Raw genomic sequence first — 25990 nt, 5'->3', positions numbered from 1 at the left:
ATGTTATGTGCAGTTACACATTTCTACCAGAGAGGTCGCCAAATCCTCAAAACTTACTGTCTACTGGCACGCATGTAAGTGCCACTTAGTAGTTCACGTGCACGTCAGGAATTGCTTCATGGTATCAGTATTCTCTACTGCCGATACCAGTACTGTGTTTAATTGCCAGTATCGGGGCATCAGTTTCAGTGCAGCACTAATTTGTGATGTTATTTTCCTTCTTAGTCTTAAATATGACATTAAGTTATTACATGCTGACAAAGCAAGCATGCTCATTCATACTAAAACATTTTGAAAAGCTATCAAGTGTCACCAAACTTTCGACAGGCAGTTTATGTTGAATATCATCAGTTATTTTGATGGATTAAATGATTGCTTTTGCAATATCTCTTTATGGCAGATTTATTAGGTTCAGACTTCCGCGGATGGCTCAGTTATTCGCCTTATCACTCAGCTGGCAGGCTCCAAAGAAATGGCTGATGTGTTTTTGTGTCCAGCAGAGACTAGCATGCTGACACACATACACACGCTCACACAAAGCATTTGGCCTGTCTTTGTACCCTAGCAGGGGTGGTAAAAAGTTTATAGTTTGTTTTGGCTCAAGTGTGAAACGTGTGGACAATTAGAGTTAGGGTGTGTGGTGAGCTCCTGTAGCCTTGTTAAACTCACCTCTGAGCATGCTTTCACTGTGACTCAGGCCAGTTAAACTGAGGCCTTCTCGCTGCCGGACCTCCAGCTGATCTAACGCTGACCCTCAAATAATCTTAGATGGCAACATCTCTTAAAAGCTGATTTGTCCAGCAGCATTTGATAGTTACAACTGACCTATCCATGCCATGTATAAGTGACATGTACTCTGCATTCATACATAGACCCTTAAAGGCAAATTCCATAGATTTGATTTATTTACGCATAATTAAATTGTTAGGTCATTTAGAGTGGTTTGATGAGGTTCTAGAGAAATCTAAATATCCTGTCTTCTGGAGAAACCTACTGAGTCAGAATTGTTCACAGTGGTGGTCATAGGAACCAGACATCTGAAGAGTTTAATGCATCTAAAAGTTCCCTCACAAAAAGTTATTACACGAGATGATTATGAATATATTTCCTGATGTCTGAGACATTATTTCTTGATTAAATGTATTTTAGAGGCACACATTGTTGTAAGGCAAAAAAGCGCCCCCCCTCCCCCTAATTTTTCTTTCAGATTTATTACTACTTTTCCTACAGACATTACATATAAAAACTCAGAAGACATGTGTAAGTTTACTGGTGGTTTTAGATAGTAAATAAAATGGCTATTTTTCTGTAGTGGACATTGTGACCCCTGGTTCCTGTCACCGCTGCTGTAAAGAAATCAAAGTTGGTAAATTTCTTTACAGTTTTTCTACAGCATACATTATGGTGTGTGTGAGTTTCCCTGTAAAGCCTGAAATAGTCATTTAAAAGTCACAGGTGTCGGTTCAGGAGTTTTTCGGACCACTTTATAAGTCTGTACATATTAACGTCACATGCACAGCCTCTAAAAGAAGATCCAACTCGATGTTGACATGTTAAACACAAAATCAACATTATACTGATGAAGATATGATGATAATAGTGGACAATTCACTCACATCCTCAGAAGACACGTCCCTCACCAAGTTTTGACTGAGTTCTCTTTGAACTCTCTTTCAACACACTGGAAATCATCAGATTTAACTGCTTGGGCAAGGGGTCTGAAGCACAACCCACATTACAAAGTGTTTGCGTGCAATTACACATGTCCACCAGAGAGGTCTCCAAATCCTTAAATCTTACATAGAATAGCTTTAATTACTTCTTTAAAATAAATGGAATTCACTTTAACAAGCTCTTTATACAGTATGGTCAAACTGATTCATAGTTCATGTATGAGTGAGTTGTCTTAACTTATATTGTGACTGAAAATGAGGATTCTCAAAAGACTTCTTGTGGCAATAATGCTAAAGCAGGGGCCAGTTAGCATTATGCCAATGCGAGTATAGTAAATGGTTGCCATTAGCTTTGATTCACTCTAAGACATGTTAATATTTTTAGGTGTAACATTACTTTAAGAACTAAAGTTCTTCTTTGATTTCCACAGACACGACCCGTGAGCGCAGAAGGTATGAGAGAGAAGGAGTGGAGTACCATTTTGTGTCCAAGCACGCTTTTGAAAAAGATATTCTCAACCACAAGTAGGTCTGACGCCACTGGCTGGCACCTTGTTTTAGTGTTGTAGTTCAGGATACAAACCTTGATGTTGTTCACCCTTTTACTGTACATTAACAGATCATGTCAGCTACTCCCTGTAAACTTTAATCGTCATGGTAACACTTGTGGATGAAGTATACATTAATAAAACTAGCAAAAGTATTACATTAAAGGGTAATTCCATCAACTTAAAAAAATATGTATGATTAAATCAGTAAAATGTCAACAAAGCCATTCAGAGTGGTTTGCGGTTGAATGCTTTGTTCTAGAGAAACTTACAGAGTCAGAATTGTTCACAGTGGTGGTGATAGGAACCAGACGTCTGAACAGTTCAATGCCTCTAAAAGATCCATCACAGAAAGGTATTACATGAAATAGTTAGGAATACGCTGCCTCATGTCTGAAACATTGTATTATGATAGTTTTGAGAAGAATCAATGTTTTATAATTGATAATAAATGTATTGTAGCATGTTCGAGAAGTGCTTTGTTAGTTGAGGTTATTACTTCTTCAGCATTCATTCATGGGGTTATTCTGCTAAGGACTCTTAATGTGAAGGCCGGGCTAGTTCCGCCAGGGGGGCCGGTATATGAGAGAGCAGTAAAATCTTCAAGTCAGATGGAAGCTGAGCGCTGAGAGAGTAAAACATGAGCTGAGTAGTGAGCGAGCTGTTAGAAAAACTCTGCACATGTGTATCGGTGTAGCTGTGGGCAACAGCTGGAAAATAAAGCACCACTACTTAAGTGAAAGCTATGTCTCTTTTAATATTGGTGAATGCTACAGTGTTTTGTAAAAATAAATTAATGTCAGAGAGGTACATGTAGGCAAAATAGTCACCAAAATATTTTTTCTGATTTCCCACTATTTTATCATAATCAACATTAGATATAAGGTATGCTTGGGTTGACTGGTGGTTTTGTATAGAAAATAAATTGGCTATATTTGTGTTGTCGACATTGTGAGACCTGGCTCCTATCACCACCCAGATCATGAAAATCCTAGAAAAGTCATGGAATATAGAAATTTGGTTTTCCAGACCTTGAAAAGTTATGGAAAATAAGTGCTGGAAAAGTCAAACAATTTCCTGGACTGTTTCCACATGCGGCTCATCACTTAATCTCATTTGAAACATTGATGAGTCTACAAATTTTGTACATCGGTGGAATTCCCCTTTAAACTAGCGTTGAAGCACTTCATCCAGGAATTCTATGCTCAGCACCTATAATGAAATCAGCTAAAGTGGCACAGATTTAAATTCAAAACGGCAAAAGATGTGTAAACTCTCCGTCCCTGCTCTCTCATTAGATACTTTTCTCATCCCTTTTTCCATCGATCACAACATTTGACCTTCCACGTCGTGACTGCTCTGTTCCAGCCTTCAAAGATGCTCCTGGAATTTACATCACATATTTAATCCTTTTTAGGTTTTAAAAGCAGCCGCTCGCGACCAAAAACTGACAGGAAATACCCACTTTCTCCCCTTTCTCACTCGAAAGCAGATGGAAATCTCTAAAGCATGCGTCCGCGAACAGTGTCACATTATATTGAACGGACGGGATATTTTAAGAGTTCTCTGCGGTTTCAAACGACTTGTTAGTCGGACATGCGGAGGGAAAGCAGCGAGAGCAGAATGGTGGCATGGGCTCTGGTAAAGCAGACAGCCAAACTTTTCCAGAATATGGAGCTAAAAGGAGGGAGAGGAGGCTGCCTTATGCATGACTGCACTGAATTACATTCATCTTTGATTAGGAGACGAGTAGCCAGACGTCTAATTTTTAAACCTTAAGCTGGAGCCAAGACAAAGCATTAATAACTATCTACAGCGAGTATGTGTCCTGTTTGCTTATTTGCTTTGTCTGTTTGAAATATATAAACCGCTTAAAGTATACACTTTACAGCACCGGCAATAAGCAGTTATGAGCGAGATATTCTAAAGTCCTGCTGGAATGTTATGGAAAAATCGCAAGCATTGTTATAGTGATTTATACAGCAACCATGAAAATGTGCTTTTACGGTCGCCATAAAGTCGTGATCTATGTGCATGGCTGAATTTAAGACAAGGTTATCTGTTAGCGTTGGGCCTATTCAGATAATCTGCGGATTAAAGCGGCAAAATAACAGAAAGCGTAAAAGGATGAATTGGCTTATTTTCTGCACAAAAGTGACAATCTTACGGAAAAGGTTGCATTTGTGTGCGCTTTATCTTCCCTGGATGGAAGTTTTGGCGCCTGTCCTCCGATGTTTGACCAAACAGGTGGCTCCAATTTAAAGTGTAACATAGGAGATTAGATAAAGCCGTGCAGTGCCAAAATGTCTGGAAGGGTGATCTCCTGAAATACGCTACAACTTACTCCAAATGGCCCTGCTATTCCCTACGGTGGAAGCCGGTGCATTATTATCTCTAATGCTAAACCAGAACAGGAGATGAGAGGAGTAAGATGTGGCGGGTCGATGACGGTTTGGGCGCCTTCCCATTTTCCCCTCCCGCTGTACGAGGGCGTCTGAACCGGGCCAAAGCGCTTACCGCTCTCATGTGCCACATATACAAGCAGCAAAGGGATGAATGTGGCAAATTGACCACAGGCAAATTGGCTGCAGCTCCTACGACATGCGTGCGTTTTGGCCGCAGCTTCCACAGCCGCTTAAAGAGACTGTCAGTCAAGGGTGATGATGAGTGACTGATTGATGTATGGTTTATGTGTACATTTCCAAAGTTGGATTGGATCGTTTGTCATTCATCAATATCGTGTAGCATATCGTTGTTGTTGTTGTAAGAAGTCCTCAGATATCCGAAACTCTATGTAACTCTATGAGAGAAGGTGAAAAGATAGTTATGAAGTTTTTATTGCGATCTGGATGATATCCTACATGTAGTGTTCTATTAAATTAGTTTAAACTGCAGTCTCATAGTAAAAAAAAAACTGTTTAAAAAATTCATGAAGTAATCAGACCTTAGATATTTACAAGGATTAATATGATCTGTTTAAACCTAAGGCATTCATTGAGATAGTAATAAGATAAATATTTACAAAATCATCATTTATAGGGTATTTTCTATTGAGGCATGGCTGTTCCAAACCATAACTCCTAAATTTACACTTATGAAAACAATTTTTTCATATTTTTAATATATTTTTAAAATATACATTTAAAGTGAAATTGCAAGATTTGCATTTTCATTTCACTACCGAAACGCGAGTTTTAGTCCATAGGTGGAGCCTTATTTTAGCCACACCCCTGCATTTCAGAGCAGGAAGTAAGACTGCATCCCTGTCCCTCATGGCCATATGGTGAGCAGTTAGATCCCACTGTTTTGAAGTAAATGTGTCCCAAAGTCAGTGTGTAACATAGAGAATTGTCACAACCGAAAGGCCCATTTTCTGCAGTGAAGTAAACTTTTTGTGTTTTAATGAAAAATATTATGATTTTATGTGTGTACAGCTGTTCAAAGCTGTGCTTGCTAGTCATGTACTGGCTAGTGTTTTTGAATTCTGCTCAAAATGAGCTAAAATTGTCCAGTTTCGGTAGAGTTATGATTGTTCTGGTAGTGACAAAATAGACTGTTCTATCATTTTTTGTAATAAAATAAACATAATTAAAAAATAGAGTCACTCAAAGCAAAGGGACTGTAGAACCCAATAAAGTAATAATTTCCCAATGATGTAATAAAAATCCCAAAAAGTAATAAAATTTAGCACTTGCTCAAAAAATGTAATAAAACCCAATAATGTCATAATTTGCCCAATTCCAAGTACAGTCAAAAGTCCTGAGTGTGTGTTCAACTCTGACTCTGAACCAGTTCAGCAGAATGATTCACGCTGTCTTCAACTGTCCTTCAACAGGTTTATAGAGTATGGAGAACACGGGGGAAACTATTACGGCGCCAGCGTAGATTCGGTCCGCAGGGTTCTAGCGGAGAGCAAGGTGTGCCTGCAGGATGCGGAACCGCACGTGAGTTGTATTCGCTCTGTGTGTGGCAACGTTCAGTAGAGTCACGTGGTCATGTGTCAGCAACTCATATGGAAGGATGTCCAAGAAATGCCCTATTAGAAGACCTATTATTTCATAGCTTGTATTACGGGTTATTATTGCCAGTACGATACAAACACAGTGATCAGTTACAAGACCTCCAACTCTACAAGGCGGAGAGACAGACAGAGAGAGAGAGTCCTATATTACATGTCATATTTGTTGATTTTGGAGCTGAAACCCAAGGGCAGGAATTATGTCATTCTGGACAAGGAGCTTCTGTCAGCTTCACTCCAATTGGTACATTTCCTGTGGTCCGATTATTTTTCATCAGCTTGTAACATTTATAGAAACATTCTCACTATATTAACGAACAAGCTATACAAGCACATATTTGAGATTATGCACGGCCGAGCCAGCGGGCCTTGCGCAGAAACCCGGAATGCTTTGGTCAAGTGTTCCGTCCTGCTGATGCATGGAGAAGTTTTTTTTTTTCCTTGTTATTTTGGATGTGGAGGGAATCGGATGAAATGAAATTGTGGTATTACAAAATGAAACGATGCAGCAGCAGCGGGGCTCATGGCAGACAGGCCGAATGGAAACAAGCACAGCTCTTGTCTGCAGAACGGATGTCACTCTAATCATTTGATGACTGACTTAGCAAATTTCCCTTAACATGCTAACCAAATTGTTATCTCCTCTTCTTTTTTTTTTTTGAAGGCAATAAAGACTTTATATACAGCAGAATTCAAACCGTATGTGGTGTTTGTGAAGCCTCCAGCAATGCAACAGCTGAGGCTCAGTCGGAGAAGAGCAAAAATCCTGTCCAGTTGCAATGAGCCAACACCCATGAGGACGTTTTCGGTAAGGAGAGTCTCCTATTCAGCTTGAATTAAGGCTTTGGACACCTATTACAGACATGCTGATCACTCATAACGTAACTACATTTCCCTCTTCGCTCAGAAAAGCTGAAATGCCACTGTCACTGACCGCAGTCCACCACTTTACCATATTTTTACTTATTGTTAAGCTGACGTTTTATTATTCAGGAACTCTGTAGTCAGACTTGCTGTGAAATTCTGATATTATTGCTGTTATTAACTTAAACCAGAGGCGGGTTTAGTTATTCTGGGGCCCGAGGCAAAAGACAGGAATAGCGACCCTGGACGCACATTTTGAAATGAGCCACAGGTCATATTAATCCTGTGTGATTTTCCATGTTGGTAAATATCCATGCAGTCTTCATTGTTGGATGCATTGTACTGATTTATTTAATCAGAGTAATGATAAAACATGACTGACTGATGACATATTCCTGTTCATGTTTTCTTGTTTCCAAAAACACAGTTTGTCTACACAGTTTTGGCTTTGTGAGATCACGTTCATGTCAAATGAATGCACTAACAGCATTGAGAAGTCATGTTATTCATAGAAATGAATTGATTAAACAGCAGAAAGAGCCACTTTTGGGTCAGCCTTAAAAGACTCATTTAAAAGTAACAGTGAAAATTAAACATTACTCATTCAAAAATTTCAAAAGAAGGCAAGGTGTCCCCAAACAAATAAAAAAAACACAAAGAAGTGATTTCAGACTGCGCTCAAGAGTGACAGCTTTTAGCCATTAGCTAATAACGGGACCAGAGGTGGATATCGTTGCTGTCCAATGAAAAACATGTATCTCAATTTTTTTGCGATTTTCACTTTTCTGCATCATTTGAGCTCAGCAGCTGTCCTTTAAATTGTGTGAAGATTTCAAGATGATTGGACCAATAGAAATGCTCCAAAATGGCTTAGAATAAAATCTCTTTTCATTAACTTACATTGAAAGTAAAGGACATTTTTGTCCTCTCCTGTGAAGTTACTGTTTCAGAGATACTTGTTTTTCTTTGGACAGCAACGATATGTTGGTCATATAGATACAAACCACAGTAATACATCCCTAATAAACTACAATGAAATCACCACAAAATAGCTTTAAAATCAGAATTTATCCACTTAATTTTAATTTGGTTAAATTGTACACAATATATTTGTATTTACAATCCTTTTCCTCCTTTTCTCCTGTTTTCTACAAACTATTAGACATACACAAACACCATATTTTCACTTGTCTGACAAGCTACCATGCTGCTTGAGTCCTGTCCACACCCGAGCATGGACAGGGTCACATGTCCTGACCCAGTGTGTCTCGACCTCCTCCAGGCCTCCTTGACTTCTCATGGCAAAGGTCCCCTTTAAAACTTTTGCAGGGTGGGCTGCAGGTGTGCTCCCGGAGCACTGAAACAGGTTCTTCTGCCCTTAGCCCAGGCTTGGTGAGGTTTTGGGGAGCAGCAGGGGTCTCTGGGCGTTTGGGTGGAGAGTTGATCATTAACCCCACTGAGCCCCATATGGGTCATCCTGTGAACTGGCCCACCTAAAACCACCCCGGGGTCTTATAAAAAACCTTAGGTCATCCCCTACACACCTGGATGCAGTTTACATACTACCAGGCTCCGGAGTGCCCTACGGTGCACAAAGTGTTGCTCATCTTTCCATATTAACCTTGGACACTACATGCCAGACTCCATCAAGTCAGTGGTTTAACAAGGGCCATTTGGACATTGCTTCGGTCATGATCCAACTGCAGGGTCCATCTTTATGGCCTCCTGCGCTCCACGTCGTAGCAATACGACTCAACATGTTGAGTTTAAAAAAGAGAAGATTTATAACTTTTAAAATGAAATACTTTATGAGAGAGATCTAGACATGTTTATGGACAAGATGTGGGGAATCCATAAAATGTCTTTTTTATGACGAATATGGCAGACGCTGTCATCTTCGGATACTTCTTTGCTTTTCTAGTGGTCTGTTCAAATTGGTTATTACAACACATTAATGTCAATGAAAACAAGCTAAATGATCCACAGTGAGCTATTTTAAAAGAGCTTATTTTATTACTAATTAATTTTGTCTGTTGCTAATTGTAATTAAGCTACAATATGATTCAAAAGTTAGAGACCACCATTCATGTAATTAATTTCCAGTCAAAAAGGTCATTATATACAAGTTAGTCATTTATCCACTCTTCACCTTTATTACAGCTTCCACAGAAATCCACAGATATCGTTCCACACCTCCAAAGTTCAGTTTTAGAAGTTGGTGCATTTTCTGCTTCTCACAATCAAAGTAATCAAACACATTCAGTGATGTTGAGGTCTGGACTCTGGGGTGGTCAGTCCATTGTTCAGCTTCTTTGTCTGATGTGTCCGTCTCCTTTTCTCAGTGAGGTTCTTCTTGACAGCTACACATCCTTTCAGACCCATAGCACTGAGTCGTCTCCTCACAGTGGAAGGATGGACAGAAACACCTGTGGATGTTTTCAGATCTGAAGCAGCTTGATTTTCTCCTCTCTCTAAGATGAAAGCTTTAAGTGCTGTTTATCTGATGGGGGCAGTTTTGGTGTCTACCAGGCGTTGCACAGTCTATAGGAGCCCCAATTTCTCTGCAGCTTTTAATCATTTTTTTGAACTTTCGTTATGAAAACTCTTGTTTTTTCACTTATTTAATTTTGACTTTCTCCTTCCTGGAGTATTTCATATCTAATCTTATCTGAAAAATCTCCTGAAACATTAATAACTTTAATAAAATAATGTTTTATTGCTTGGAAATTTAATAACTGATGGGTGGTCTCTGACTTTTGCACAGCACCATATATATAAGCTACATCATGGCTGCCCAATGTCAGCCCACAAGGACGTTTGATTTGGCCCTGCCAGAAAGTTGCCATAACTCTCTGCTTGTACATCTTATGAAAGCATAACATATTTTTATACCTCTTATTTTATTACTGTTTTAAGATTGTATTGTGTAGTGCTTTAAGTAACAAAACATAGTGTATTGTTAACATTAAAAAAACAGATTTGCAACCGCCTACTTTCTTTATCTGCATACTGTTTTGTCTTTATGTCCCTCGGCACGCCATAAACGTTGCAAAACAAAACGTTTGGGCAAATCTGTGCTGTGTTATTATGCTAAGCTAGGTCTGTGCTTTTCGTGCTGTCGGTGCATTTAGTACAGATGTAAAACTCATTTATTACATATTTTACAGGACGCAGACTTTGAGGATATGATTAAGACAGCCCAGGCAATGGAGAACAAATACGGCTACTTGTTCGAGAAGATCATCATCAATGACGATTTAGCCTTGGCATTCGCAGAAATCAGAGCGGAACTGGCAGGACTTGAAAAAGAAACCAACTGGATCCCAAAAACATGGGCTCAGGCTTGAAAAATGTGGAATTTGTGTCATATGAACTGTTTGGATAAACTGTTATAACTTTGGTTTTCGTCATATTTAAACAAAAGATACAGAGGAAGAACACAGTGATTGCAAGACTATAAACTACAAGTTTTTATCCAACTAAATGTCCCGAGTTCAAGTATTGATTAATTCATTGTCCTGAATCAAAGCTTGTTGTGTTTCACAGTTGCATCGGGAATATGTTCATGTGTTGGAAAGCAAACATTCATAATTGCTTTATGTCTCCATCCAGCTCTTAAATGTAAATTGTTCTGTAAGCTGGACTACTCCTACACTCCCCCTCTCCTGCCTTTTGTGTACTGCTGTGGCTCATGTTTTGACATTAATCGCTAGCAGACATGGACTCACCATAACAAGATATGTTCTCAATTTGGATTAAGTAGGGTGGAGCAAGGCCACGTTCATCCCTCTTTAACTTGGGACTTCAAGAATGAACTCTGGACGATGCCTCTGAAACACGTCCAGGTAGCTGCAGCGTACAAGCACCAGACGTTTCCATTGCACTTCAAGAACAAACAAGGTTCCGATTTGCTTCTGATGCTGATCATAGCCCCAAGTCTCACAATGATTTAAATGTGTCTTAGTTTCCTGAAGAATGTCAGCTTGTTTAAAGCTGGAGTCTGCAAACATCAATCCATCAGTCAAACGCTCTCAAAGCTTTCCACACGAAGCGACTCGTGTTGTATCACCTTTTTTTAATCAATATGCAAAGCCAAAAGGGCCAACGGTTCCCATGCTATCTTTCCACACATTCTTTATTTTGATCTGGAAGGAGCGAATCGACACAGAAAGGAAGTGAAGAGGTTTTTTGGAAGCTATCAGGTCCTCCAGAAGCCAGAGGAGGAAGAGGAGCTTATTTTCTCCAGCATGCAGTATATTAAAGTGGAATTAAAGAGTGACAGGAGACTTTCCAGGGTCACTTTGGCCAGCAGCCTGGGCGGTACGATGGAGAGGAAAATCCACACATACCTGCCTTTCACCTTGTAGTCAGGCCAAAGCGAAAAGACAGTAAAATACGTAGGAAACTATCTATTAAGCTGAGAATCACCTACAGTTGATATGGGCATTACCACAGCAGAAGACGACAAAGTTGTTTGTGCGTTTACTAAATTAAAAATGGGAAAATGAAAGGTATTCCCTTGAAGGATATTTGATTTTATGGCATGGTTCAAATCTCACATTGCTTTTGCTCATTTTACAATCATAAGTGGTTTCGGAGATGCTAATGCTAGCCATCAGGTTTCACAGCAGAAGAAATGTTAGACTCATTTGCCATGGTAAGGCTGAACGCTCTGCTTGCTGAGCGATTCCATCCAGGGCCCTCGTCCTTAATGATGAAGCTGCAATCTTCCATAAGAGCTGGGAGAGGAGTGTAATTCCCTCATCGCCAAGTTTCCAAGTACCTGTGGTGGACACTGAATGCATTTATTGGTCAATCATGGCCCATCCAAACGTCACTGTCAATCAAACAGGTATTACATTGCCCCTGGTAATTGTTTTATAATCATTCAGCACGAGAGAAGGTGAGACGGAGTGAAAGGTTTGGAGAGCAGGACAGATACAGTACACGTCTGGTTTTGTGAGGAGAATCAGTGGAGGGCAGACAGCCCGTGCTTTGTGGCTTTTACGAGAGGTCAGGTTCTGGGCTGATGTCATCCCTATTAAAAGGCTATCTGAACAGCGAGGCAGGACTGAGTTAAATGGTCCAGGCTGCTTCACACACGTTCTGTAACCGACCTGCAAAAATATGGCCAGCGCTGACTGCACTGTGGTCCATGAACGTGTTTTCAGGCTACCTCGCTAATTATCACAATCATTGCAAGTGGCATGACGCTAATGCTACGCTAATGAAAAGAAGCGGCATGTGTTTCAGCTCAAATCATGGCACAGATGCTTTATCTTGTAGTTTAACAGATAGCGCTGCCTTCCCAAAAACTTCGTCATGCTTGGGGCGCTACAAAGAAACAATCTTAGCTTTTAATGAGAGTGGAATGGGAATGCTATTAACAGCCTTTTGAGTGAAAAACAGTTATTCCAATGCTATATTTACACTGCTTAATTACGTGGTGGAGGAGGTCATTTGACGTGAATTCATGCATTATGGGCCAAGGACAATAATTTAGGTACAACGATGCCTTGTGATGATTGGTGAAATGCAGAAATCCTGTAGAGGTTTCACACCAAGAATCTAATTTCCAAAACTATATAGCACCTACGTCCAGCAGCACAGTCAATGATTGGTTGGTGTGTTTTTCATGCACCAGTCATTGATCAAACTACCAACATGGCAACTGCCAACTTTTTAACATGTGCGAAAGGCTTTTATAAATCTGGCCCTGAGACTGAGTGGATGAAATGGTCTCCAATGGGCCGCACTTTCTGTTGGACAGCATATGCGCTTCTATGCCAGACCAGGCAATGTTCCTGGACCGAGTTACCCTAGAACCTTCTGTTGGAGCACGCAGAGAGAACACTAAAACACCTCCATCTCCTGAGATCCACCAGGGCACAGGGCACATCGGTTATTATATTTCGAACTGTCTAATGAAGGCTGTGAGAATGGACGTCTATTCTTTAAGACGTTAATACTTCATCATATAGGTGCTTTGTAACTCCGCTCCCATTCGCTTAACTCTTCTACAGACAGTTGAGCCTGTCTGAGACTGTAATGGAAGTGAAATATAGTACGGTCTCTTTTCCATCTGTCGCTACACAGCGGCCTACAAATGTGAAATGAATAGTCATTTGTTCATTGAAAGTTAGAGGCCTTGGAGTTTACAAAATATGACACTTTTAACAGACATGTAATTGCAGTTCAGCCCAGCGTTTTCATCGTGTCCTCGACCAAAAAGCATGCAATCAAAGTGTTTTCGTAATACTGATGAATCAATGCACATAACACCATAGTGGTGAAGAGGGAAAGTTTTGTTCTGAAGGCACTCATTTAGATTCCAAACACATCAGTCTCCAGAAACAGGCTGCTTTTGTACCAGCTAAGCATTTGTTTAGCCTTTTTCATAAACTCGTCCCACTTTATGGCATCTGTGTTGGCTCGGTTTCTAAACGGCTCGGTAATTTTTGCATGCTAGTATTAACGATTCCTATTAGCTGGCCATTTTCTGATTCCAAGTGTGGCTTAGCTAAAACCCTCTGGCCTTTTCAGAGCTTAGAGATGTTCTGTAAATGTTTTGGACATCTAAGCAGACATGTTGCTGCCATATCAGAATCTAATAACTTTTCCGTTTTTTATTTTTTTCACCATCTGAAAGTGCCAGCTGAGCTTTACGTTGTGTGAACATTTTATGACGAATGGACCAAAAGTACTTGGAATAAAATAGGGGTGCAAATTTGGTCTGACAAGTGGAGGGGACCAACGCAGGGAGGCTAAAGCCTACATACAGTAATTAAAACGTGAAACTAGGTGGAAAAGTACACCTGCATTTAGTGTTGCCATATTGTCATGATATCTAAGGCCTGTAAATCACAATAGGAATAATGTAGTGTACTTTTCTGTATGTGAATTTCTTGACCTTTACAGTGGCAAGTTTTGGTGTATTATTTGTCACTGAAATACAGTGAAATTCAACCAGTTCTTTGTCTGATCATACATACATCATCTAAACCGCTTATCCTTCTGGGTCGCGGTGGGGTGCTGGAGCCTATCCCAGCTGTCATTGAGCAGAAGGCAGGATACACCCTGGACAAATTGCCAGTCCATCGCAGGGCAGACAGACAGACAGACATACACATTCACACACACCTAGGGGCAATTCAGCATGTCCAATCAGCCTGACTGCATGTTTTTGGACTGTGGGAGGAAACCGACGCAGACACGGGGAGAACAGGCAAACTCCACACAGAAATGACCCTAGTTGCCCAGCCGGGAATCGGACCCAGGCCATTCTTGCTGTGAGGCGACAGCGCTACCCACTGCACCACCGTGCCACCCTTTGTCTGATCATGTTGCAATAGATAAGACTTGAACTTCTCAATTAGGTGAAACTTCTCAGAGTAAACAGCCAACATAAATATCCAAACAGCAGACAGAACAGGCCTCAAACCTTTAGAGCTGTGAACCTTGGAAAAATGTAGTTTGGCGTTTACGACCCTGAAAAAAAAATGATTATGCACGAAAGGCATGGAAGAAAACGGCACTGTTTAATATACCAAAATAGAAAAATACTATTTACAGAAAAAACTCTATTTTGCATTGAGTTTTACTGAGCATGTTAAAGAATCCTACAGCTGTTTCACACCACCTTTCTGAACGAAGTGATGTTTTAAGCTAAAAAAAAGTCAACAATAACCAGAAATACATTCTCATATGAGATAACTGAATGTTCTGCTTCAAGCCAAACCTTTTCTGACAGATTTGGCCATTTTTTAACGTAGATAGACGTGTGAATAAAATCTTGTTACATTAACCTGCATTCAATTCCAGATGTTTTATCTCATTCGTACGAATTTGCAGATGGAAAGGACAAGTATCTGCATTGTCTACCAGTAAGGTATTCACTAGTAAAGTATTCCTTTTTCCATCAGTGTGATTATTTTGACTACATGCATAAAAAAAAGACTTGTAGAACATAAGTGAGGCCAAGTGCTGAACAAGCGTGTAATTATTCTGACAGCTGGACAGTTTCAATTAAGCATTATTTATGGAGACTATGGAGGAATACAAGGCGCTCACTGGAGGAGCAGGGATATTCTAAACATATTCAAAGCCAATTATAACAGATTCTGCATGGGTGGACCCTCCTCACAGTTCACTGCAGCAAATGAGAAAGATTAGTTAGCCACACAGCTCTGGATGGAACTAACCGCGCCACCTGTTGGGAAGCAATACTGTAATCAGTACGACCCTCAACCGGATAGAGCAGACCAACCATTGGCATCGTCAACCATCAGTCATCCTCTTGATGAAAATGCACCACACAAGTGGTCGTTTTTATGTGAAAATCTCCAGTGAAACTTGGAGCTTGTCCCACGATGCTTTGGAACATTGTTGTCCCTCATGGGTAGCTGAACAGTCATGACTGTTACCGCCATTCAATCTTGAACAAGGACCCAGTGTTTGATTCATCTTATCCTTAGAATTCAAGAAAACACTAACCCTCATTTACGGATTTTGCTCCCTACCGGTAAATGAAAGACCTTTCTACTTGCGCAGTTGGATCGTGCATGCGATCGTGAAACCAGTAGCCCACTGGGAGGGTTCCCTATCTCACTGACCCCACCATTACACCCTATATAAAACTGGCAATGGGATTTTCCAGAGAAGCTAAAGTAACGCAACAATAACTGCCAACAATATCTACCCATATTGACTCAAAATGCAGAAATTTAGCTTGGATTTCACCCTCATTTCATTAGCCACCTCTCCAAAACACGCAAACAGATCGTGTGAGGTGGGCCAAGCACTCTTGTCCAAACCTTGTCCATCCTTGCGTCTTGTGTTAATAATAATAAAGGTATGCTGGAAGCTCTTATTTTCTTTGGGACATGATTTACAGCAACATCCGATGGGTTCTTATTGGTGCAGAACCTACGCGTAGCATGTGAGCCGAGCTACAGGCCTGTGTGCTTAATGGACTAGAACCAAGGAGAACATAAAGAGCCACGGAGACCTTCTGTTCACCTCTGACCAAATCACTCACTCGGCTCTTCGGCCTGAATCTGGGATTACAAAAATGTGTTTTTCCTTAACAGCGCTGTATACAGAATGTTTAGATTACATACGTACGCTTTGGAAATCGCTGTGAGAAGTGTATAACGGCAGCAGCGGGATTCGGACAGACTGCGGACAGACCAGCCTTGTTTTATGGCTCTGGGTGCGTGCTCTTAGTACCAGGAGGCAGCACGCTCTTGGTCAACTTCTTTGAAATGTGACTTTCCCTTCTGAAGGAACAAAAGTAATATTTGCTCCTCAGTGTGTGAACATTGCACATTTATGACTAAGTGTTCAGAAGTGTTCTGCAGAATATAATTTTCTTCTGCAGAATCCTTTGTCGTTAAAAAAAAGAGCCATTTTACAACGAAAGTGTATCTACAGGCACCAAATAAACAAGGGAGGAACTGTGCTAGTCTGCGTTTTCAGTCTGTTGCTTACATTAGTCATTGATATTTCAGTTGAATTGCATTGGCAGATTCTTTAGTAATTGTGTTTGTGGATTGGAAATGGAGACTTCAGCCTCAGTAATGTCATGCATGAAGAAATAGAAGTATAATACTGTGCGAAAATCAGAGACCACCCTTCATTTATTTTATTTCCAGGCAAACTGGCCATTAAGTACAAATACGAAAGACTTGCTACCGGGATATTGTTCCACACCTCCAAAGTTCAGTTTTAGAAGTTGGTTGCACTTTCGCTTATCACAGTCCAAGTAATCCCAAAGACATTCAGTGGTGTTGAGCTCTGGACTCTGGGGTGGTCAGTCCATTGTTCTGAGCTTCTTTGTTTGATGTGTCCGTCTCCTTTTCTCAGTGAGGCTTCTTGAGAGCTACACATCCTTTCAGACCCATAGCGCTGAGTCATCTTCTCACAGTGGAAGGATGGACAGAAACACCTGTGGATGTTTTCAGGTCTGAAGCAGCTTGATTTTCTCCACTCTCTCAAAGATGAAAGCTTTAAGTGCTGTTTATCTGACGGGGGCAGATTTGGTGTCTACCAGGTCTTCCAGGTGGTTGTTAGGAGTCCCATTTTCTCTGAAGCTTTTAATCGTTTTTTGAACTCCAGTTTTGGAAACTCCAAAACTTATTTTTCTCTGACTTTCTCCTTCCTTATGCAAGCAGATTGTCTTCTACCTAATCTCCTCAGAAATATCTCCTAAAATTGAATGCCTTCTTGACTGGAAATTAAAAAAAGATCTCAGACTTTTCACTGTATGCCTTACATGTGAATAGCTTTTGATAAAGGACTCCCTCTCTCTCCCTCTCTCTCTATCTCTCTCTTTCTCTCTGTTTCTGAAAAAGGAATAAGTGATGACCGCTTTCACTGGAAATGAAATAAATGAAGGGCGATCTCTGACTTTTGCACAGTATTGTGTTTTAAAATAAATCAAAAGCAGGTTTATGAGTCACTTCTCTTGATGTTCTCTTGTGGAAACAAGCCTGCAATTAATGCTTCTTTTAAAAATATCCCTAATGAGGTCCATTTATTGTGGTCACAACCCGCCTGTCTTTAGGCATATCCTCTTATATGGATTGAGCCGGTATATTTTGGCATGGACGGGACATTGGGCAGAACCTGTTTTCCAAGGAAAACACTGTTTTATGTGGCTGCTGTAATATGGCCATTGGAAGTGAGACATGATTCTGAAAACAGGACATTTCCTCTCTGGGGTGCTCTTAGCTCTTGTCCTTGCCGGATCGTGTAGGTACAAATAGATACAGTATAGAAAAGCATCATGCTCTTTGAGCCCCCTTGCAGATATGGACATTTTTAGCCTGGGATGGCAGGTCCAAAAACAGTACTGCTCTCTTTCCAGCAGCTCTCTCACATTATGTTGTGTCAGGAGATTTTAGAGCCCTCACTATTCCTCAGAAAATCAGCAGGCCTTCAGAGGAGGTGGGACTTAGATCATGACTTCAGCGTCTTTGGTTGTAAGAACTCTCTGGCTGCAGTGATTTAGGGGTGTTTATTTTCCTGCGACGAGAGGCAGTGAGAGAGGCGGTGGCCACCTGGAGCGCTCCCTGCACAGCCATACATACCATACCGAATATTATGGCCCTCATTTTCTTGGTGCATGACGCCTGCGAAGAAGCATAGCCCTGCATATTAACCCTAAATTACACACTCGGGTAGCTAGTGTCCCATGACCTCATTTCCCCTTCTACCCTGTCCATTTTTTCAGGTATGTGAGAAATACAATATTTAAAAATATATGCATACACCGATCAGGCATAACATTATGACCACCTCCTTGTTTCTACACTCATTGTCCATTTTATCAGCTCTACTTACTATATAGGAGCACTTTGTAGTTCTACAGTTACAGACTGTAGTCCATCTGTTTCTCTGCATACTTTGTTAGCCCCCTTTTACGCTGTTCTTCAGTGGTCAGGACCCCCATGGACCCTCAGGTACTATTTGGGTGGTGGATCATTCTCAGCACTGCAGTAACACTGATGTGGTGGTGGTGTGTTAGTGTGTGTTGTGCTGGTCTGAGTGGATCAGACACAGCAGTGCTGCTGGAGTTTTAAACACCTCAGTGTCACTGCTGGACTGAGAATAGTCCACCAACCAAAAATATCCAGCCAACAGCGTCCTGTGGGCAGCGTCCTGTGACCACTGATGAAGGACTAGAGGATGACCAACACAAACTGTGCAGCAGCAGATGAGCTATCGTCTCTGACTTTACATCTACAAGGTGGACTGACAAGGTAGGAGTGTCTAATAGAGTGGACAGTGAGTGGACACAGTGTTTAAAAACTCCAGGAGCACTGCTGTGTCTGATCCACTCGTACCAGCACAACACACACTAACACACCACCACCATGTCAGTGTTACTGCAGTGCTGAGAATGATCCACCACCCAAATAGTACCTGAGGGTCCATGGGGGTCCTGACCACTGAAGAACAGGGTAAAAGGGGGCTAACAAAGTATGCAGAGAAACAGATGGACTACAGTCTGTAACTGTAGAACTACAAAGTGCACCTATATAGTAAGTGGAGCTGATAAAATGGACAATGAGCGTCGAAACAAGGAGGTGGTCATAATGTTATGCCTGATCGGTGTATATATGCAGCAATGCCACAGCTATTCATAAGTAGGAGTCTTTGAGAACGAGTGTCCTTGCTCTTTCTAGGAGGATAGGATGGTCCTCCGTCTCTCCCCTTCCCTCAGCTAGCCAATATGGGCATCTGTTAGCTATGTAACAGAATTGGAAGTTAATGTTCTCCCTCAGATGTGTGTTGAGCTGTTTGATAACGTTGTCCAGTAATGTCAATGGGGGAGACCTAGCTAGTGGAACTGGCCACAACTAAATTGGGGAAAGAAAAGTTGGGTAAGTCATAATATTTAATTTAAGCACTCATTAAAGCACAAAAACGTTTGCTTAACTGGAAAAAAATGTGTTTCTGTAACGACAATTCTTAATGTTCCACACTGATTTTCAGACTTTGGGACACATTTAATTCAAAACTATGGAATCTAACTGCTCACCATGTGACCATGAGGAACAGGGATGCAGTCTTTCTTCCTGCTCTGAAGGGGTGTGGCTAAAATAAGACTCCACCTACTGACTAAAACTCTTTGTTTTTTGGAAGTGACACAAAAATGTGGGACTTTTTTTTTGTAAATAAAATACACATACAATAAATCTAAACTAATAAATATTTTAACTTCACTTTAAAAGAACTCAAAAAGATCCTAAAAACATTAAAAATACAAAAAATTATAAATTTAGGGGTTAGTTTTGGGACAGACATCTCCCAATATAAAGTACCCTATAAATGATCATTTTGAATATATTTAGCTTTTTACTATGTCATTTAATTCCTTGGGTTTAAAAAGATCATAAGCCTCGTAAATACCTAAGGTCTGAATACTTCATTGATTTTTACAGTTTTTTATTGTGGTACTGCAGTTTTAATTAATTTGGTAGAATGCTTCATATGTTACCCAGTTTAGCTCAGAGACCCGCCCATACCAAAACATACCAGCTCAATCCATATAAGAAGTGATGCTTAAAAACAGATGAGTTGTGACCACAAAAAATGGACCTTATTAGGAATACTTTTAAAAGAGGGCATTTACCTAGTTTCTGTTCTAGATATGTGTGGATATTTCTGTTTCTAAAATCTGATTGGTGGAACCACATTTGAAGATGTTGTAAAATATTCAGTAAGCACATAAATGAAGGCACAAATAAAATTAATTCTGTATTAATGCAGCACATATATATGGAATATGGCCTACTGTTCAAGAACTACATTGCTTGGTGGAAAATTCTATTATTTATCAAACATCGGTGTATTATGGTGCATTTTGTCAGTGCTTTTAAAAAACAAGGTCAAACGTTACACTGATTTTACTCCTCTTTGCATCGTGCCTAACAACAAAATTCACTGTAACACACAGCCTCTCATGGCTTTTAGATATTTTTATTTTGTTTTAATTTTGACAGTTTTACACTATCATGCCAGAATTTGCATGAGTTTGCATTGTATATATAGCTGTACTCAGAATAAAACCTTGTATCTCCAGAATGGTAACTTTACAGGAGAAAGAAAAAACTTACTTTACTTTTAATGTAAGTCAATGGAACCAGACTTTTTTCCAGGTCATTTTGGGCCTTTTCTTTTGGTCCATTCTTCATGAAATTTACACACAATGTAAAGGGCAACAGGCCCCAAATTATGTCAAAAATGTAAAAATTACAAAAATGGAGATACAAGGTTTTCTTCTGACAGCAGTGATATACATACTGGGTGCCTAACAAAAACAGCTGGACAAAACTTCATGCATTTGAAGGGGTACGCTAGCCAAAATAAAACATTTAATAATTACTACATCTGCTGTAAATATGCCTATTTTCCTCTTACAGCAATGACGCAGTATCTGTACAGCAAGATTTTCTGGTCTAAAGACAAATAAAACCCACTTCGGATGACGTATCTTGGAGGTGGGAGCAACTGTTGAAAAGGTACAAGTGCTTTAGGGCTGGGTGTTGTAGAGAGAGAACATAAATAGACAAAAGCACAAAAAAAATGACACGAAAATCATATAAAACTGTCAAACTGATGAGACTGAGGGTACAATGCTGCGCTACAGAGTATTACATAACATGACAAGCAACATATTAAATGCCATTAATAGGCTGGAATTCTCCTTTAAGGGTTAATGTAATGTTTTTGAAAGGTTTGCATCAGTGCACTCCACTCATTCTATATTCTATTCGAACCCAATGATCCCATCAGGCATCAGTCATCTGTTAGTTTAACTTCGTCACTCTAACCACTCATTACAGTCTCAAACATGACAGTTAGCTGTTATCAGCACAAAATAAATTCAGCAGGGCTTCAGTTTTCACAGCCGGCAGATCTTATCTCATATCTAAAGGTGCTCTAACCTGACTGTTGTACTTATAAGTCTAAAGAGTGCCTTTTCTGACAGACAGCTTGGCTTGCTATCTGCTAAGCTAAAAAATAACTTACAAAATTCCTCCGTCTGCTGCCAAATGTTATGTTATTCCACTGTGATGGGAGATTCATTTTCCATAGCAAAATATCCTAATTTGTATGTCTGGTCTTCCATTTTGGATGGCCTTTTTTGGAGGATTATGTCTTTTTGGTTGTTTACTTTGGTTCACTTTAGCATATTGGGAGTGCGCTGAAGCCTTTCTAGACTTGAAATATTGAGACAGCATTAAAAAGGTGGATGTTCTCTGGGCCTGTTAATCCGGCTGAAAAAAGTAGAGTCTAGGCCTGTTACAGTTAGTTACTGATGCCCAGCTCTTTTCCATGATGTTAACTCTTAGATATCTAGAGTTGCCACGGCTATTTTGCTGTACGTTCAATTTGCAGTGCAGGATTGTTTATGTGCAATTACATAATTAGGTATAGCTGGTTATATAACAATTACATTGACATTTGATTCACATTCGACAGGTTTCAATCTGCTCTTGTGACTTTTTCCATCGTTCCGATGTCAATATTGACAAAAACATGACAAAAATGTAAAGGGTGCTCTCTCTTTCCACAAACCAAGGCAGTAACTTTTCATCATCTAATCACAATAAAATCCTCTTCTACTTACAAACACCAATTTACATGTGAGCACAACATTGGAAAGATGAAATACTGCACTCTAAATTAAAAATAACAGCACAATTACAAATGGAGCAAAATGAGCCACAGTACTTCTATGCATTTCAAGGTTTGTCGGAACAAAATCTCGTATCTCCAACATGGTAACTTTACAGGAGGAGGAATAAACATTCTTTACTTTTCATGTAAGTCAGTGAAACCTGACTTTTTTCTAAGTTATATTAGGCCATTTCTTTTGGTCCAACATTACATATGATGTAAAGGACAACAAGCAAACTAAAAAAACAACAAAAATGGAGATACAAGGTTTTGTTCCAACTACAACATATGCTAGTCTAACCAACTGTTTTAAATCTGGATTTAAAAACACCCACTGAGCTTGCTTTCCTAACTTTCTCTGGAATGGAATGCTATTCCAGGGTTTAGGAGCTGTAAAAGAAAATTACCTTCCACCAACTGAGCTGTAAGAGATCCTAAAAGTTTGCAGTAAGCCAGCCTCAGCTGAATGAAGTGGTCTGGATGAGCTATAATGTTTGGATAGATCAGTAAGATATGCTGGAGTTCAACCATTAAGAGCAAGAACAGGATGCCAGTATAAACTGAATACAACAAGATTAAATGAGCTTTGAGAGTTTTAAGGCACAAATGTCATGAGGGAGGGTTAATAACCAAACATAATTAAAGTAAATATCTATCCACTTAAGTACATAATTGAGAAAATTTGATTTATGAAGCACAATTACAATTAATGTGTGTTAAACAAAGTGCTGTCTGTAACCATGACTCTCACCCATTACCGCTATGGAGTGTAATGATATGCCGACTTTCGGGATTGACGTGATTTTTGATTCTCAGGTCATGATGTTTGATATTTTAAAGAGTTTTAAAAGGTCTTGATTCCACAACCCCCCAAGAATCAGAACATAGAATTTCGAAGTGCTTTGAAACAGAAAGCACAGTCACTTGAGCCATGGTGTGTATAGCATAAGCACCCCCCCCCGCCCCCCAACCTACTTTACTCTGATTGCCTGCACCAAGATGCCTAGGATTGATCACTGACAGTGATTTCCATAAAAGACGGAAAAAAGAGCTGCTCTGAAGAGGCCAAAGGCTTATCGGCACTTTAGCTTTACATTAATATACAGTTGTATGCAAAAGGGGGCGGCACGGTGTTGCCTCACAGCAAGAAGGGCCTGGGTCTGATTCCCCAGCCGGGCGACCAGCGTCCTTTCTGTGCGTCTGTGTGGGTTTCCTCCCACAGTCCCAAGACATGCAGTCAGGCAAATTGGAGATACTTAAATGCCCCTAGGTGTGAGTGTGATTTTATGCTAAATTTAATTTAAATGTTCTATTTATTTCCTGAGTTTGGAATAAAAATAAAATGAGCACAAGTCACATTTTATGTTTTACTTTTTCCCAAATAACTCCCAAGTAACTTTTGCATTAAAACATGCAGTGGTGTGTTGTTTGTAGAAGTCACACACTCACAATGTATTCAACTGTTCAGAAAAGATAATGAACAAAAACGGTTTAACTTAAATAAGAATGCAGTTGTTTGGTCAGTGTTGAAGACGGTGTTTGTCCGCATGGCTTTTTACTGTGCTGTAAGCTGGCAGCTGCTTCGCATATGGGCCGGGGGGAGCTTGGCACAATGAGTCACTTCAAAATCTGGGGAATTATAGCATCATCATCATCCTCGTCTTCCGGACACGGTCATTATCAGCCCCACGCCTCATTATGCTCCATTTAGAGTCACTCCAAAGCGCCACTCCAAAGCAGGGACGCACAAATGACAGTAATGAGAGCTGTAAGTGCAGGTGCATTTGTCCTGCGTCATTAGCGAGCCCCAGCGCTCGATGAGTCTAATGAGGAACGTGGAATAACAAAAAGTTGAAAAGTTTCTCGAGAGGTTTACCTCTGCTCTGAATCGTGTAGTCAATTGGCTGTGAAAGGCATAAAATTGTCCGCTGCTGTCTGACGGAAATCAGCGTGATGCTAAGTAAGGAGAAGTTAATGTGCTATGGGGGATTCCAGCCTGGAGTTAGGAGCGAACGTGAAAACATAAAAACCTCTGCGTTCAAGGAAGCGCTGGAGTGGCCAAGCAAGCCGGCGGTTGTCATACTAGATTATAGGCCTTGGTAACCTAAAGAGAGCTGTTTATGACGGCAGGCGAAACTCCTGAACAGGCCCAAAAGAACACATTCACGATGAATTACCTTTGGACGCCTGACTAACACATATGACCCGATCCATAAAACATGATGTAGGCCGTGAGGTGAAGGAGGCGTATGGAGCATGGCCTACACAAGTCTAGAGCAAAGAATGTGGCATGAATACAGTTGGGCCTGGAGGAACATATGGGAACTATTTGTTGGGTTAATGAAGCATTAGTACCAAAAGGTGATTGATGGTAAAGTCATAATTATATGATATAGTAACTACAGTTTTTAAACACCGAAGGAACTTTTGGGGCGCATACGTGGAACAGCAGAGTAACACATTTAAGCAGCAATCCATCCAAGGAAAGTCACTCTGGGCATTGGCTGGTTATTCTTTAATAGTCTTAAAAGTCAAGGTGCCAAAAAGGGCAGTTCCATTGAAGAAGCTCTTTTGGTGCACTAAAAAAAACCCTTTGATGTGTGAGTGTGAAGAACCTTTATTAAGGTTTAAAGAACCGCCACACAATGTAGATGTTCTGCACCAATTTTTGAAATTTCCGCATAATTAAATGGTTAAGAAGAAGTGAAGTCTTTCAGAGTGATTTGGTGTTAAATGCTCTTTTCTAGAAACTGACTGACTCTGAATTGTTCACATTGTTCACATTATAGCACAATGCCTGACCACTACTGCCTCTGACAGCGCCCAGACCTGAAGAGCTCTCTTAAAGAGCCTAAGTAGTGAACAACTGAGCAGTAAAAACAATTTTTTACTGTCAGCTTTATTTTATTTGATTTAGTTATTGGACAGCATTTGAAACATGCTCAGATTAAAGGAGAATTCCACTGATTTTTCTGATTTTCTGCATAATTAAATGGCTAATATGTAAACAAAGTCATTCAGAGCTGTTTGATGTGAAATGAGTCAGAATTGTTCACAATGGTGGTGATGGGAACCAGACGTCTGAAGAGTTTAATGCCTCTTAAAGCTCCCACACAGGAACTTATTACATGAAATCATTACAAGTGCATTGCCTTATGTCTGAGACATTTTTATGACAGTTTTAAGAAAGTTTTCACCCACAAACATATTTTTTTAAATGCGTGCAGGGTGGAGGAGTACAGGCAGGACGTTGTAAGGCAAAGTAGTACCCAAGCAGAAACCTTTTTTCGTGTCTTTTTTTGGACTTGGCACTATTTTACCATCATTAACATTGCATATAAAACTCAGAAGGCACATGTAGGTTCACTGTTGGTTTTGGATGGTAAATAAAATGGCCATATTTCTGTTGTGGACATTGAGACCCCTGGTTCCTATCACCACCAAGTTTTCAATGAACCATTTCATATCAAACCACTGTGAATGACTTTGTTTATATTTTCAGTGAAATTCCTTTTTAAAGGCTTTTTTCCTAGAACTAAACATCCAAGCTAAGAACCTTTATTTCTAAGGGTGTATTATGATGTTCAGAGAATGCATGGCTAAGTGGACGTCACATCAATCCAGCTTTTTATCCAGTAACATCACTGTCACCTTTGAATATGAGAACAACAGCTCCATTTACTAATATAATAGCTCTA

At 40.1% G+C, this 25990-nt stretch overlaps 1 protein-coding gene across 1 annotated transcript in view; it reads left to right on the top strand.

Moving 5' to 3' along the window:
- Positions 1–10450, top strand: part of LOC118797095 (MAGUK p55 subfamily member 7) — a 72256-nt gene extending 61806 nt beyond the window's left edge. The window contains exons 16-19 of the mRNA XM_036556321.1: positions 2105–2198; positions 6057–6165; positions 6904–7047; positions 10271–10450. Of these exons, the coding sequence (XP_036412214.1) occupies positions 2105–2198; positions 6057–6165; positions 6904–7047; positions 10271–10450 (527 nt within the window). The remainder of the gene's footprint in view (positions 1–2104; positions 2199–6056; positions 6166–6903; positions 7048–10270) is intronic.
- The last annotated feature ends 15540 nt before the right edge of the window (positions 10451–25990 follow it).

Source organism: Colossoma macropomum, unplaced genomic scaffold, assembly GCF_904425465.1.
Source record: "Colossoma macropomum unplaced genomic scaffold, Colossoma_macropomum, whole genome shotgun sequence".
In the NCBI taxonomy this organism is placed as follows: Eukaryota; Metazoa; Chordata; class Actinopteri; order Characiformes; family Serrasalmidae; genus Colossoma; species Colossoma macropomum.
This window is presented reverse-complemented; position numbering and strand designations above follow the sequence as displayed.